We start from the raw sequence: 13,315 nt of genomic DNA, 5'->3' as shown, positions 1-13,315 counted from the left end.
AGATTTAAATACACAATTATCGTCACACCAAACAATTATTTTTGTCTAATAATCGTTATCCACACCTGTAGGAAATGAATGTATAATATTATTACGAGAACACCGCAAAGTATTTACTCTGGCAGTACATGGTCACATTTGTATCCATTACGTAGTAGTCAATACGATAGCCTGCGTATTGCATTACATTACATTGTAGTTATACTCTATGTCTCCAGATCGAGGTCACATTTATTGATGTAAATGACGAGAAGCCAGTGTTCATCTTTCCGCCAAACTCTCCATTCTACTTTGATTCTGGTTTCCAAGAAAACGCCATCATTCCTGTGTTATTGAAGGTTGTTACGCTAGACGCTGATGAGGGAGTTAATGCCGATCGCGTGTACACTCTTGTTGACGGTGACGATGGTGAGTATATATGTTAATTGCGTATCGTGCCAGTCATGTTATCCGCTGCGTTGTCTACCAGTGCAATCGTGTTCGTACGTCCACCGGCGTGTGGGATAGTGTCATCACTGTTAACGTTACATTTTCTCTGCTAAACTGTATATGCATATTTCCAAGGCTTTGAACATATATGTCAGCATTGTTCCATGGAGTTACATTCAACCAGTGGCGGATCCAGCAAAATGTATTGGAGGGGGTCCAAGCTTCGCTTAAGATATACGGAGCGTAAATCGCAGAGAAGCTATGCGTAATCTAGATGATATGAATCGTCATGCGTTTGGGGGGAGGGGCATTACCCCCCTGGCCCCCTCTGGATCCGCCACTGCATTCAACAGTCTCTAACTATTTGAAATCGATATACCAGAGAATCGCATTTTGTGCTATTATATCATGTGTAAGAGACGATAGAATCTTGAGCAAAAAAATCCGGATGTGCATGGCATGATACACCTGGCACATACATGTATAATGCTACCCACGTGTCGTATTTCCTCTAGCGCTCCCCTGCTAAGCTCAAAAAATTCATTTTGAGACCCGAGTTTTCGGCATTACCTCTAAAAATGTCTTCAATTCAACATAAAAAAACAATTTTGGTTTAAAATTCAGTAGTAAATTCTGGGAGGATTTGTCATTGTTGTTGTTCTTTAGATAAGATAGAAAGTGTCATTGCTGTAGGTCGAGATATTTCAATGTGGGCGAACCTTATATCCGGAAATTTTTTTTTTTTTTTTATTTGACTCAAATCCAGGCGCCTAAATCATGAGTTATAGGGAATTTTCTATTTTTTTTTATTAACTGTTTGTTGTGTTTCAATTAATGAAAATTAATCAAAAAGGGGGACTATGTCCCTAATTTTCAAATAAAATATGCTACAAATGTTCTAGATGTTTCGGAAGTAGTGGAAGTGGCTATTCAAATAAAATTTGCATACCGAAATTGTGGTAGGTGGACCTAATACGCAATATTTGCAAAATGATCAAGTTATGTACGATATATACATTATCTAACTTGAAACATGACATGTCTATAGGCATCGACACCAACAGAAAATGGAAAAAAAAGTGGCGACTATTATGCAATGTCCTAATCAAGGGAAGCTCTAAAGTAATTTGATCATAATCATATTTATATTAACACTAACTTGTCTACGTGGCAAGGCAGTCTTTCTATCGTAACGACACTACGGCAGTTTGATGTGCTGTCCCGGCGCCAAAAAAAACCGACACGAACGCAAGCACCTACCTACCTTTTGCAAACATTTTTCATATATGAATTACACCTAGCAATTATGTCGGGCCTTCAGGTGGCAACGTGCTTTTATGACATGACAATGACGTAATGCGTGACAACATTGCAGTACAAAAAGCTGCATTATTTATTTAATTTTTCCTCACCACGCACGCGCTTCGTCGCTAGCGGACTATACTTACTTTATCGCTGATCTGACTTAATTTTATCTTCCACAGACGGTATATTTACCATAGGAAACATAACTGGGATACTATCCGTTGTGAAGGCTGCTGATAGAGAATCAAATGACACATATGAACTGGTTGTTATGGTAACGCACTTGTTATATTATTAACAAACTTGTATTCTAAAGAAATCGTATATATTTTTTCCGTAAAAAAACAGTCCGTACATCATTCGTGATACACATAATAGTACAAATCAATATAGTTTGTTCATTCATTAGTACCTTCCATGGTTCATTGTAGGTGACGGACAGTGGTGTACCTCCACTTAATGCTACGACTACTATCGTCATTCCTGTTACCGACGAGAACGACAATGCACCGACTATTTCTGCTGCCCAGACATCACTCACTGTACAAGAACACACACCTAATGGAACAGAAGTGAGTGGGTAGTAGCTGAAATATCGACGATTAACTTGTACTGAATTATTAAAAAGGCAGATTTTAGCGATATTAAATGTTTATTCATGTATTTATTTATACCGACTTTTAATTACATTTGTAATTATTCTAATTTTTGGGTATACTTACCATGGAGTCATGTTTTGCGTTATTTGTAATAATATTTAATCAATGATCCGTAATGTCAGGTGGCGTATGTTATGGCGGAAGACAAAGACATAGGTGACAATGCCATGGTGACATTTACGTTAGAGGGCGATGGTGGAATGTTTACAATTGACGGTAAGTGTGTATTTTCATTCTTTGTACTAAAAATATCATAGCAATTTTATGATTATAACATTTGTGATTGCTAGGCAACAGTTACTGATACTTCATGTGAAAGTTGTCTTGCCTGACTTCGTGTATGTGTACAAGTGCAAGCGCTAGTGGAACAAATAATATGTCGCCATAGAAACAACTCTCATAAATAAAAATCATGTTAATAGTCGACTGTACAATTATGTATCTATGCTATGTGGTTAGGTGTTCATACATATTGCATATTATTCCGCTATTCACCTTATGACGAAGTGAAAGTTTCCTTTAGGGAACGTTGTCACTAAATGCGTGTTATATGCGCAATTCTCTATTGACGTCACGGCCTTGTTTTCGTTATTGGCCCCTGCTTTGACAGGGACAGCCTTTCTTTTACTTTTTTGAAGAGCATTTCTATAATCAATTAAATGTTCAGTATTTGACTAGTTGTCGACAAATGCATCATGTCCTAAATTTTAAAATAGTATATAAATCATCATAAGCATTTCAATGATCTTCTCTTTAGAAAAAATACTATTATTTATTAGTCACATTCTCTATCAACGAAGTGTTTCTTTATTGACGCCTATGTGTTTATATAAGACTTTCCAAAAAATCTATTTGAGAGATTTACGAATGGCTATTATTAACATATAATAACGGACAAAACGGCGTCACAGAAGCGAGCCGTGACGTCACTAACGATGCATTACGATCGTACAATTACATCTGTATGTTCTCTTACATCTCCAGAAACGTCAGGATCAATTCAGATATCAAACGACCTTGACCGTGAACAAGTTGATCGGTATACCCTTACTGTTGTTGCAACAAACGGAGGAACAATCGCTAAGTCATCGGAGCCATTAACATTTAGCGTTCTCATTGGGGACATTAACGACAATAAGCCAGAGTTCTTGACCGATCTGTCATATCCAGTCGTGCTACCGAAGGATACGGCAGTCGGTAGTATGGTGCTGCAAGTACAGGCTATTGATATGGATTTGGGGAGCAACGGTTACATAACGTACGATCTAATAGGTTGGTTTGAATTACTCTCTAATAGTAAACGTAGATTTTAACAATTTGAAGTTTATCTCATAACGTAACATAACAATTGCTGCTATAATCTTCTTGTTTGTGGTCATTGTTTCACATAGGTGGCGGTAATTGTAGTCAGGATATGTTTACTATGAATTCAACAAATGGAAATATTGAAACTTCGCGTCTATTATACAGCGAGGTACAAGGTATTTGCGTCATTGACATCCGTGCCATGGACGGTGGTGTATATCCATTAAGCAGCATTATATCGGTAAATACATTAAAGTAAAACTACAACTCTCAATTAAACATACTGCAGAATCGACAATAAATATAAAAATCGAATTTCATGTTCTAAATAACATAATTGTATAGATAAAAGCAGTGACCTATTGTAATTGTTTGTAGATTGAAATAGACATTATTGAGGTCAATCACCCACCCATATTTCACTTTGATATGTATAATGGAATCGTGTCTGAGGCAGCAAACATTGGTACCATTGTAACCATGAATCCAAGGAGAGTTAAGGCAGAGGAGAAATCGGACCAGGGTCCAAATGCTGAAATAGTTTATGAGATACTGGATGGAGGCGACGGTAAGATTGTTGATACCGTATTATTGGAACATCCAATACTAGATTGTTATTATGTGTATAATTAACCAATATGAATATATATAATGAATCAGTGGCGGATCGAGCAAAATGTATTGGGGGGGGGGGGTCCAAGCTACGCTTAAAATATACGGACCGTAAATCGCAGAGAAGCTATGCGTAATCCAGATGATACGAATCGTCATCCGTTTGGGGGGCATGGCCCCTGCCCCCTCCCCTCTAGATCCGTCACTGTAATGAATGTTGATTTCATTATTTATAATAATTTCACAGGTTTGTTTGAAATCGATCCAGTGGATGGAGATATCAAAGTTGCGAGTAAACTTGATAGAGAATCTGTTGAAATGGTAGTGATTATAATCGTCGCACATGACCTTACACCTGACCCCAAATCCGCTACTACTAATGTAACAATCACTATGACAGACGTCAATGACAATCCCCCAATGCTTCCACGAGAGGCCAGTATCATTCTACCGCAGGTACGTACTACTTGACATATCTTGATATGAGAAACACTATATTCACTTCGACCGTGTTTTTATACGTTGATGTTAGTATTTAATGTATATGATTGCATTGAGCCATATTTGCACTGTGAGAACTATTTAAATTATCGCAATCCCTAACCATGTTGTATTTCAACTTTACAGACGACTGATCCAGGCTACGTTGTGGCACAGATCAAAGCCAATGACTCTGATACAGGAGTGAACACTGAGAGTTATTATTCTTTCGCAAACGCACAAATAAATGGTATTGGTAAGGTTGATCCAAATGATTATTTTGATATCGACGATGATGGAAATGTTACAACAAAGGAGTTACTGTACGATGCGAATAGAACATCTACTCTTACTATTGACGTAAGGATATTATTTTATATAAAACAATTATCATTATTCATTTGCAAATATTTCTGCTGTGTGTCACGTGCTTCACACTAAATACTAATACACTGATGTATAATTTTCAGTTGGTTGTAGTGGCCCGGAATAAACAAAGTTTAGTATCGACAGGAAATCAAAGGGAGTTAGCATCAACCTGGATAACAATCGTGTTCATTTATGAATATACACCTTCTTGTGCTAAAGGTAATTCATTTTCACTGTCGATTTGTACAACCTAAACTAACCATTGGTGGCTTCCGATGTAGTTTCGATTGTTGTGTAAAAGATTAAATGTGCAAGAACTGTGAATAGCCAAAAAATGGATTTTTATCATCCACAATAAATGTGTTTTTGTTATCTTAGATGAATACAGCGTACTTATAAGTGAGAACGCAACAATAGGTGATTATTTGGACGTGTTCCTCGGCCCAGAGAACAATAGTTCAAGACCATTACCAGAACTCGTATATACGATTACTGGCAGTGTACGGATGAGTATATATTCATTGTTAAGTTTGTCAATACTTGTGCAGTGAATATCTCCACACAACTTTGCAAGATTTGTTTATTTTTTCTTCATAACATAACATAATTATATATACTGTATTAATCGTCATCGTCATCATCATTGTGTGCACATTTTGTTTCACAGGACAGATTTATAATTGACAGAAACAGTGGCGATATACGAATCTGGAGGAGTTTAGACATCTCTCTCTATAACCTGACGGTTACAATAGCTATGGCGGAATCAATAAACAGCAAAGGGTAATAATTTAGATTAAGGTTACAACTTGTTATCGTAGATATGATAAGTTGTGATATTGATATGTTCACTTCAAAGATTGAGTTAACGCACATTGTTTTCGACAATTCATTTATCTCGTTGTTTTCTTTTGTTCTTAAATAGTAGTTTGAAGGCCCATTTGTACTTGGAGATGCATTTGATATGTATGCTTGTTCGAATTACTGCTTGCAAAGTTGATTGTGTGGGATAACTCATTAATATTTGTCGATTGCGGCATTGCGAACTGTCGCCATTTGGTATTACTGGGAGACAATATTCACGATCTGTCAAAATACGTAATTATCTCACAATTCGCTCAATTTCAAATAACCTCCTGTTCACGAATTCTTACACTGTAAAAATATTACCTATATAGAACAAAATAGCATAAAAGATATACGCTAACCAATAGGATTTATTTTAGTGTTATCAAATTATCTTGGAGTTTATTATTCAAACATAAAATATGTGCAACTTATCATATCATGTCTAACACAAAATACCGTTATGTTTCATTATTTATTCAGGACCTGTTCTATAATTGTTGATGTTCTACCGCTACCCACAGTACCACCAACCGAGCAAGTGACAATACCAATGACAGGTTTATTTTTTCTCTCACCTTGTTATTTATTTCACTAAACTGATCTGCTTGGTCCCAATGACTAAAATCTGTTCCATAGTTTTTTTTTAGTTTTATCATAGTAAAAACAAAGAACATAAATAAATCTATGCATTTGTAATATTTTATTGTAAACCTATTATATGTCACTTTATAACGACAATTTGTAATAGGACCGTCAGAGTTGTCGACAGAAGCAATCACTATAATGATTATTTCATCTACCGTGGCTATTGTGTTGCTCTTCGTTCTGGTAACAGTGGCTTTGGTTTGTCACTGGCAAAAGTGAGTGTTATGCAAATTTTATAGTCTTGTTACTTATTATACCACATGTTTAGAGATAACTTCTTGCTATAGTACCATTTTCTGTGTCTGTTGTGGATAAGACTCGTGTTGGAGGAACGCTTTGGATCACTTTTTTTATTTCAGAACGAAATATACAATATATTGCTCTGCTCGTTTTTACAAGATACATATTCGACTCAATCTCACTGCTTTAATATTATGTTAATTGTTCAACTCAAAGCAAACTACTGTTAAAATAATTAACGACTTGTATTTCGATTGTAGCCTTCGGGAAAGCCAGAAATATATATTATAAAAATCAGTCAAATTTTGTTTCAGCTTTTTATTTTGAACAATGCAACTTTATTGAAACCACCAAAATACGTCAATACACGTTTCATGGACGCTTACCAATAACGAATCAAATCCTAGTTCTTACAGACCTGTAAGATAGATAATTGGTACATCGAACACGTTTTGGCGACGCTAGTTTACTTTATGCGAAAAAAAACGTGTCACGGATTTCCGAATTATGAGAATTTGTTTTTATTTCACAAAGATCATTTATAGACTAATCAGAAAATATATAACCCTTAAGTGTTCAACATTTTCATTATTAAAATTTAGTTTTAAAAACATTACCCAGTTTTCCGAGTGAAACAATCCAAATATTATTGTTCTATGTATTGTACTACCATATTCTGTATTCACTATTCTTCAGAAAATCATTGAATGATAGGATACAGCAACTGACACGTCCAAACTTTGACAGCAGACAACAACAGGTAAATGTATAATATATTGGTATATGGGATAAGTTGACTTCACTTTCCTATTTTATACTAAGATGTGTCTCCAGTTTACTTGATACTATCTACAATAAAGGCTCATGATACGTATAAGTGATAGTTTGTTTTCGCAGTGTGTTTGCAATAATAAACCACGCAGTTGTGCCTATATTCAGTTAGTTCGCCAAGCTGTCTAATTTACAATGTACATAACAATATTACACGCTTTCAATACTAATGCCTGCTTCACAAAAAACTGTTTACATATTAACACAAATATAGCTATTTACAATCTGTACACAAATAAAACAAAACTAACACAAGTTTTCGAAATGAACAACAACGTGCCTGGCATAAGCATTTTTAACACGAGATGTCTATAATGTAAAACAAACATTACCAAACGAGTTTGTACCTGCCATAAATGCGTGGAATTTTTGTTGAATGTTCATTATGTGTCAAATATTGCATATATATTTTGTAGTACGTGGAAAGCGGTGCGATACTTGAATATGTATTTATACATTGTACACACGCGTGGTCTTTGTTGTATTTACCATAAGCGTATTTTGTTTCACAGAGTTCAAACATATTCGACCCTCGACGAAAAAATTGGCAACTTGCACGACCATTGCCAGAGCCGTTCGATCCTATAGGTAAAGATGGATACTCTGAAAGTGTCTCGGATTACCCGTCTCGCTACGAACAATTTCTACGAGAAAATCCCGACGCGTATGAATGGCAAGAAACACACTCCTCCCCGGACGTTTTCCAGGACTACTTGGAGATAGGACTTCCAGAACCGGACTACTTATAACACGATCTAATGAATATTTTTGAGAAATCTTTTAACGCACGGCAAATACAGTCGACTGTAATAAGAGTCTGATTTTTTCTTCTTTACCATATTAATATAATATTAATATATATCTTCCTCATCATCGCCATTGAGATGTAAAATAATTCATATTTTCCACTAACGCCAAATATTACATTAACGAATTCGCATAAAAGTTTTTTTTAGCAATGCTGAGAATACAGTTTATAAGTAATATATACATCTGCAACAGAACAACTTCAGTAATAATATTATAGCTGCTAGCAGCAATAATCGTTTTGCAATAAATATGTAGTGGGTGCTAGAGACTTACCCCCCCCCCATAAGACAATTAATATATGATCTAAGTATGAACTGTATTTCTCGAGAACATATAGTTATATATCATTTAAAACTGTTGCTATGGGTTGCTAGGTGGCAAAATGACCCTTTTATTCAGAACAGAGACAAATATTGCATATGCTGCTTTTTGTTGGTTGCTAAGAATGTTCACTTGGTTGCCAGGGCACACCCAACTCACCCCTCCGATTACCGTTGATCCTATGCACTTGGTAGCATTAGCTGTATCTGAAATGGTTTTATTGTAATAACTTATAATAACATGTGACCTCCATCATTCCCAACTTATATTAAGAATAATAGGACGGACGGATATGGTACACCATCCTATTTTAGCATCATATAGTGATAAAGGAAATTCTAAGAATGGTTACCATGGGCGTGGTATGTTGCTAGGATATGTAATAAAGGAAATCGGCCATACAAAACAATAGTTATGGTGTTTTTTTACGAAACCTCGGTACCTTTTAATTTATGGAAAAAAAACACATTTCATGACACAATGAAAACATCGTCACTTTTGCGAGATTGATGTAAACATAACCCCACGAATCCGTACGGGGCATTATAACGAGAAATCGAGAATTAGATCTCGTAAAATGCATATATCGGATTGATGGCTCCTCTAAAGTATGCAGCTAATCAGAGTTGGTGTAACATGTGACAACTGGTCATAAACAAACTGTAGCGTTGTGTTTCCGATAACGAAGAATCGCCGATATATTTGTTGTCAGCTTTTCCGGTTTCCCCTGACTGGGTGTCTTCGGTATGTGACGTAGTGATGGAAAAACTACATTTGTTCAACTATCTATGCAGGCTATAACTTGATCCAGTAAAAGTGTGTATTAATTTTTCAGCCCTCTAGTAACTGATTGTAAAATGTCAGCCTAATCTCGGGCTTGGAAGCAAATCTTCTACTTTAGACGTATTTTGTACAGTTGTAACGAGCAATGTAATTGGACAATGTATATACCTCTTGTATTGCCATATCCAAATGAACGTTAACTATATAGAATCTGCATCTGCGATGGTCGAAAAAACTAATCTTGGTTTGCGAAGATGTGCCAATACAAACTCTATATTGAGACATTTTGTGATCGTGGTAAATACTAATGCTGCTATTCTGTATAAAAGCAGGTGTTCAAAGTAAATAAACCGATGCTTGTTCTACAAGTAGATCACTAGCTCTTTTCAAAAAATGTAAGCAAATGACGTCATTAACAATCAAATTAGTAAAAATGATTATTCATTTTTGAGGGGATTCAACATAGATTTTCATGTATTAGGAGTAAAACGTAATGTATATTGAATATATATATATAATCATGAAAATACGTTTTTGTTGATCTTTGGCACAAAGTGATAACAGTTGTTAAAATGAAAAGAAATTTAATTGTTTACCATTTCCGGGTTGAAACTCCTTCACTTTAATAACGATTGTGGTTGCATGCTATTTAATCTTACCGACTTATTCCAAACTTAATGAAGGTTTACTTACTAAAATGTGTGTAATGTATACATCTGTTAAGATAATATTGAACGGTTCAGTAGCGGCTTACATTCATTACAAAATAAACGATAGATCAGAACTATTCAATAGTAAGCCTACTAGATAATAGAAATAACAAGCGCTCAGTGAATTATTGAAAAAAAAATTGTAAATGCGTGATTAGTAACTGCAAGAACACATTTGGGTTACAACCACACACTTTCTTTGTATCTCATTTAGACGTAATATTCAAAGGTGGTGTAGTCAAAATAATGAAAGGTGATTTATATTACTCTACTTCTTGGTCTAGCAGAGAAACAAACACATTTGCCCAGTGTCTATCAGTGCACTGATTTGTAAACCATAGTTGTGATGTTTACATAATCATATCTGAGGGGCGAGTGTACCATTAGCAATTAACAGTGCTAGAAGAGACGCCACGTTTGTTAGATGTCCTTACATCACCGATTATAGTTTGCTAGATTTGAATATTTCATCACAGTCTGTTGGTTTGATGCGCATCTTGTATAAAATTTCATAAACGTGAGTAGATTTTTCAAGAACGATTTTATCTTCGTGCGATAAAATAGATGCATCCATCAACTCATCTTTATCAGGCAGAGGTCTAAAGCAAGTACTGTCAAGTGCGGCTCTGAATAACTGTTCACGTAACTTGTTTTCTTTCCAGTGGTTGTGCCATCCGTCCATATTACGAGGTCTCCATGTAAGCATACTTTCCGTGTATGGAATGTCAACCTTCCGACACAGTATCTTTAATATCTTCTCAGGATGGTGAGACAAGTCATACGCATCTATGATTATAGGCTCTTGTTTCAGTACTTCCGTGACATATTGATATAAACGATACAAACCTTTATTGTCCCATTGCAAAAACGTTAGCCACTGTTTCCCATTTGTATTACGTGCATTCTTTACACCGGCAAGACTATGTATACTTCGTATTGGCTCCCGAATCAAAAAGACGTACGTGAATCCTTGCGGTATGTGGTTGAATTTACCGTACATATACGAAGCCATATCCTTAAATGCAACAACGGCTTTTCCTTCGTAGTTTTTCTCTAGCATCTTTTTTACTTTGGTGTAGCTCTGACCGAGTTCGACAAATTTTGGATTCACCAAAATGTCCTCTGCTCCAGCAAAATACGGTACACCAAATGGTTCGTGGAAGCAGATAGTGTCATCTCTGCCAGCAAGGCACTGTGAGAGGGTTGTAGATATACTGCGGGCATGTGTCCATATAGCAATACGACGTACACTTTTCTGGGTCATTTTGAGTGGCGGCAAACCCTATTAAGTAAAGAAATTGCAAAAATATTCATCAAATATAGACAATTGAAGATATCATCACGATATCGATATCATGAACAAACCTGAGAGACCATGTAGTACTTGTATATGTAGTATCAAAGCAATTGGACTTGCGGTTTTCAACGAAAATATCACGTTTTACCAAAAATTACAAAAATATTCATCAAATTTAGAGAATTAAAGATATCATCATGAAATGAACAAATCTGAGAGGTCAACATGCAGTACCTATATATGTAATATCGAAGCAATTGGACTTGCGGTTTTTAACAAGAAGTCGAAAATATCACTTTTGACCAAAAATGACAAAAATGTTTACCAAAATTAGAGAATTGAAGATATCATGAAATGAACAAATCTAAGAGAGGTCTGCCAAAGGTACATATACACCAAGTATCAAAGCATCCAGTCTTATAGTTTTCAAGAAGAAGTCGAAAAAGTAAAACATTGACACGGACGACGGACAATCACTCATATGATAAGCTCCGCTCGACAAAGTCGACAGCGGAGCTAATAAATGGAGGTTGCTGTTTGTCATTCAGTTTGTGTATGTGCCTTATTACTATTTATTTTTTTATTCACGTTATTTTTTCATCATACCATGAAACAATGTATATGCATACTCCCCAGAAAACGAAATAATTAGATGGTTTTGAGATTATTTTTGCCAAAAAATGCACATAATGAAACGCGACAGAATATTACACTACATTGGCACAGCATATAATTTACAAATCGTGGATGAAACACAGAGGAGATGCCAACCTGAGCTAGATTTCTTCAATATTCACAACAACACTGACATATTCATAACAATAGCCACAGTTTAGGCACATATATACTGTTTGTATTGACCTTAAAAACAAGCATTTGAATCACGAAAGAGACATGTGTGCCAAGTTTTAAAGACGACCTGTCCATGTGAACATACATAATAGTATATTTACTTCCTGTGACCCTTGATCGTTGGCCCTAAATATTGCCAAGTCATGTGGGTTGTTTAGTACATTGGGAACATGTGTGCCTATCGTAAACAGTGGCACGCTATGGCCGTCTACGGCATCCACAGGTGACGACCCCGCTTTAAACTTTAAATGACCCGGATGTTCCACGTCAACCCCATCTGTAGCATTGGCAGAGGTGGACATAAGAATAAAGTCATTGTGTGCTCACCATGCAGACATGTGAATGTCTGTATAAAAGCATACTTTAAAGCTGTATCTATATCAACGCTGTGTATGTTTTAACAAAGACTGTGAATGTACATCGTGAAATACAACGCACTACGCACATAATTGTAGGTCACAGTACGTGTGACCTATATCGGCGTCCATGGGTTCCATCTCATATTTGCAATAACATACTATTAATTCAGTCGTTTACATGAAAGTTGGTAGTGACGCGGTAGTTAACAAACCACACTCATACTTACCGGCTGTGAAGTGGCAGAGCTGCAGGAAAAGTCAGTATGAACCTGTGTCATGGGTCATGCTCTCAGACAGATCACGTGGTGATCATGTGATATATTCATTCGTCTGTGCCACACTTCCAAGGTATGCAGAGGGTTGCTGGAAGGATGGTATTTAAGACTAAAATAAACTAAACAAAAATCATGTTGCAGAGAACATTTTATTTGGAACGTACATAAACAAAAGTAAGGTAAT

General features: G+C 36.0%; 2 protein-coding genes across 2 annotated transcripts; one reads left to right on the top strand and one right to left on the bottom strand.

The window, feature by feature from the left end:
- The first annotated feature begins 74 nt into the window (after positions 1 to 74).
- On the top strand, positions 75 to 9,264 carry LOC102806352 (protocadherin-like wing polarity protein stan). Its single transcript, XM_085506295.1, has 17 exons — positions 75 to 80; positions 219 to 408; positions 1,914 to 2,008; positions 2,166 to 2,306; positions 2,516 to 2,609; positions 3,378 to 3,665; positions 3,785 to 3,939; positions 4,077 to 4,266; positions 4,558 to 4,766; positions 4,938 to 5,150; positions 5,261 to 5,378; positions 5,538 to 5,659; positions 5,827 to 5,942; positions 6,489 to 6,565; positions 6,757 to 6,868; positions 7,590 to 7,653; positions 8,237 to 9,264. Exons 1-17 carry the CDS (start codon positions 75 to 77, stop codon positions 8,471 to 8,473), a joined length of 2,427 nt encoding a protein of 808 aa, XP_085362421.1. The 3' UTR covers positions 8,474 to 9,264.
- Positions 9,265 to 9,267: 3 nt separating this feature from the next.
- LOC100369254 (uncharacterized) lies at positions 9,268 to 13,250 on the bottom strand. Its single transcript, XM_002742093.4, has 2 exons — positions 13,084 to 13,250; positions 9,268 to 11,630 (listed from the first exon to the last, which is right to left on the bottom strand). The coding sequence occupies exons 1-2, from the start codon at positions 13,132 to 13,134 to the stop codon at positions 10,791 to 10,793; spliced, it is 891 nt and encodes a 296-aa protein (XP_002742139.2). The 5' UTR covers positions 13,135 to 13,250; the 3' UTR covers positions 9,268 to 10,790.
- Between the last annotated feature and the right edge of the window lie 65 nt (positions 13,251 to 13,315).

Source organism: Saccoglossus kowalevskii, chromosome 12, assembly GCF_978046115.1.
Source record: "Saccoglossus kowalevskii chromosome 12, keSacKowa6.1, whole genome shotgun sequence".
Classification (NCBI taxonomy): domain Eukaryota; kingdom Metazoa; phylum Hemichordata; class Enteropneusta; family Harrimaniidae; genus Saccoglossus; species Saccoglossus kowalevskii.
This window is presented reverse-complemented; position numbering and strand designations above follow the sequence as displayed.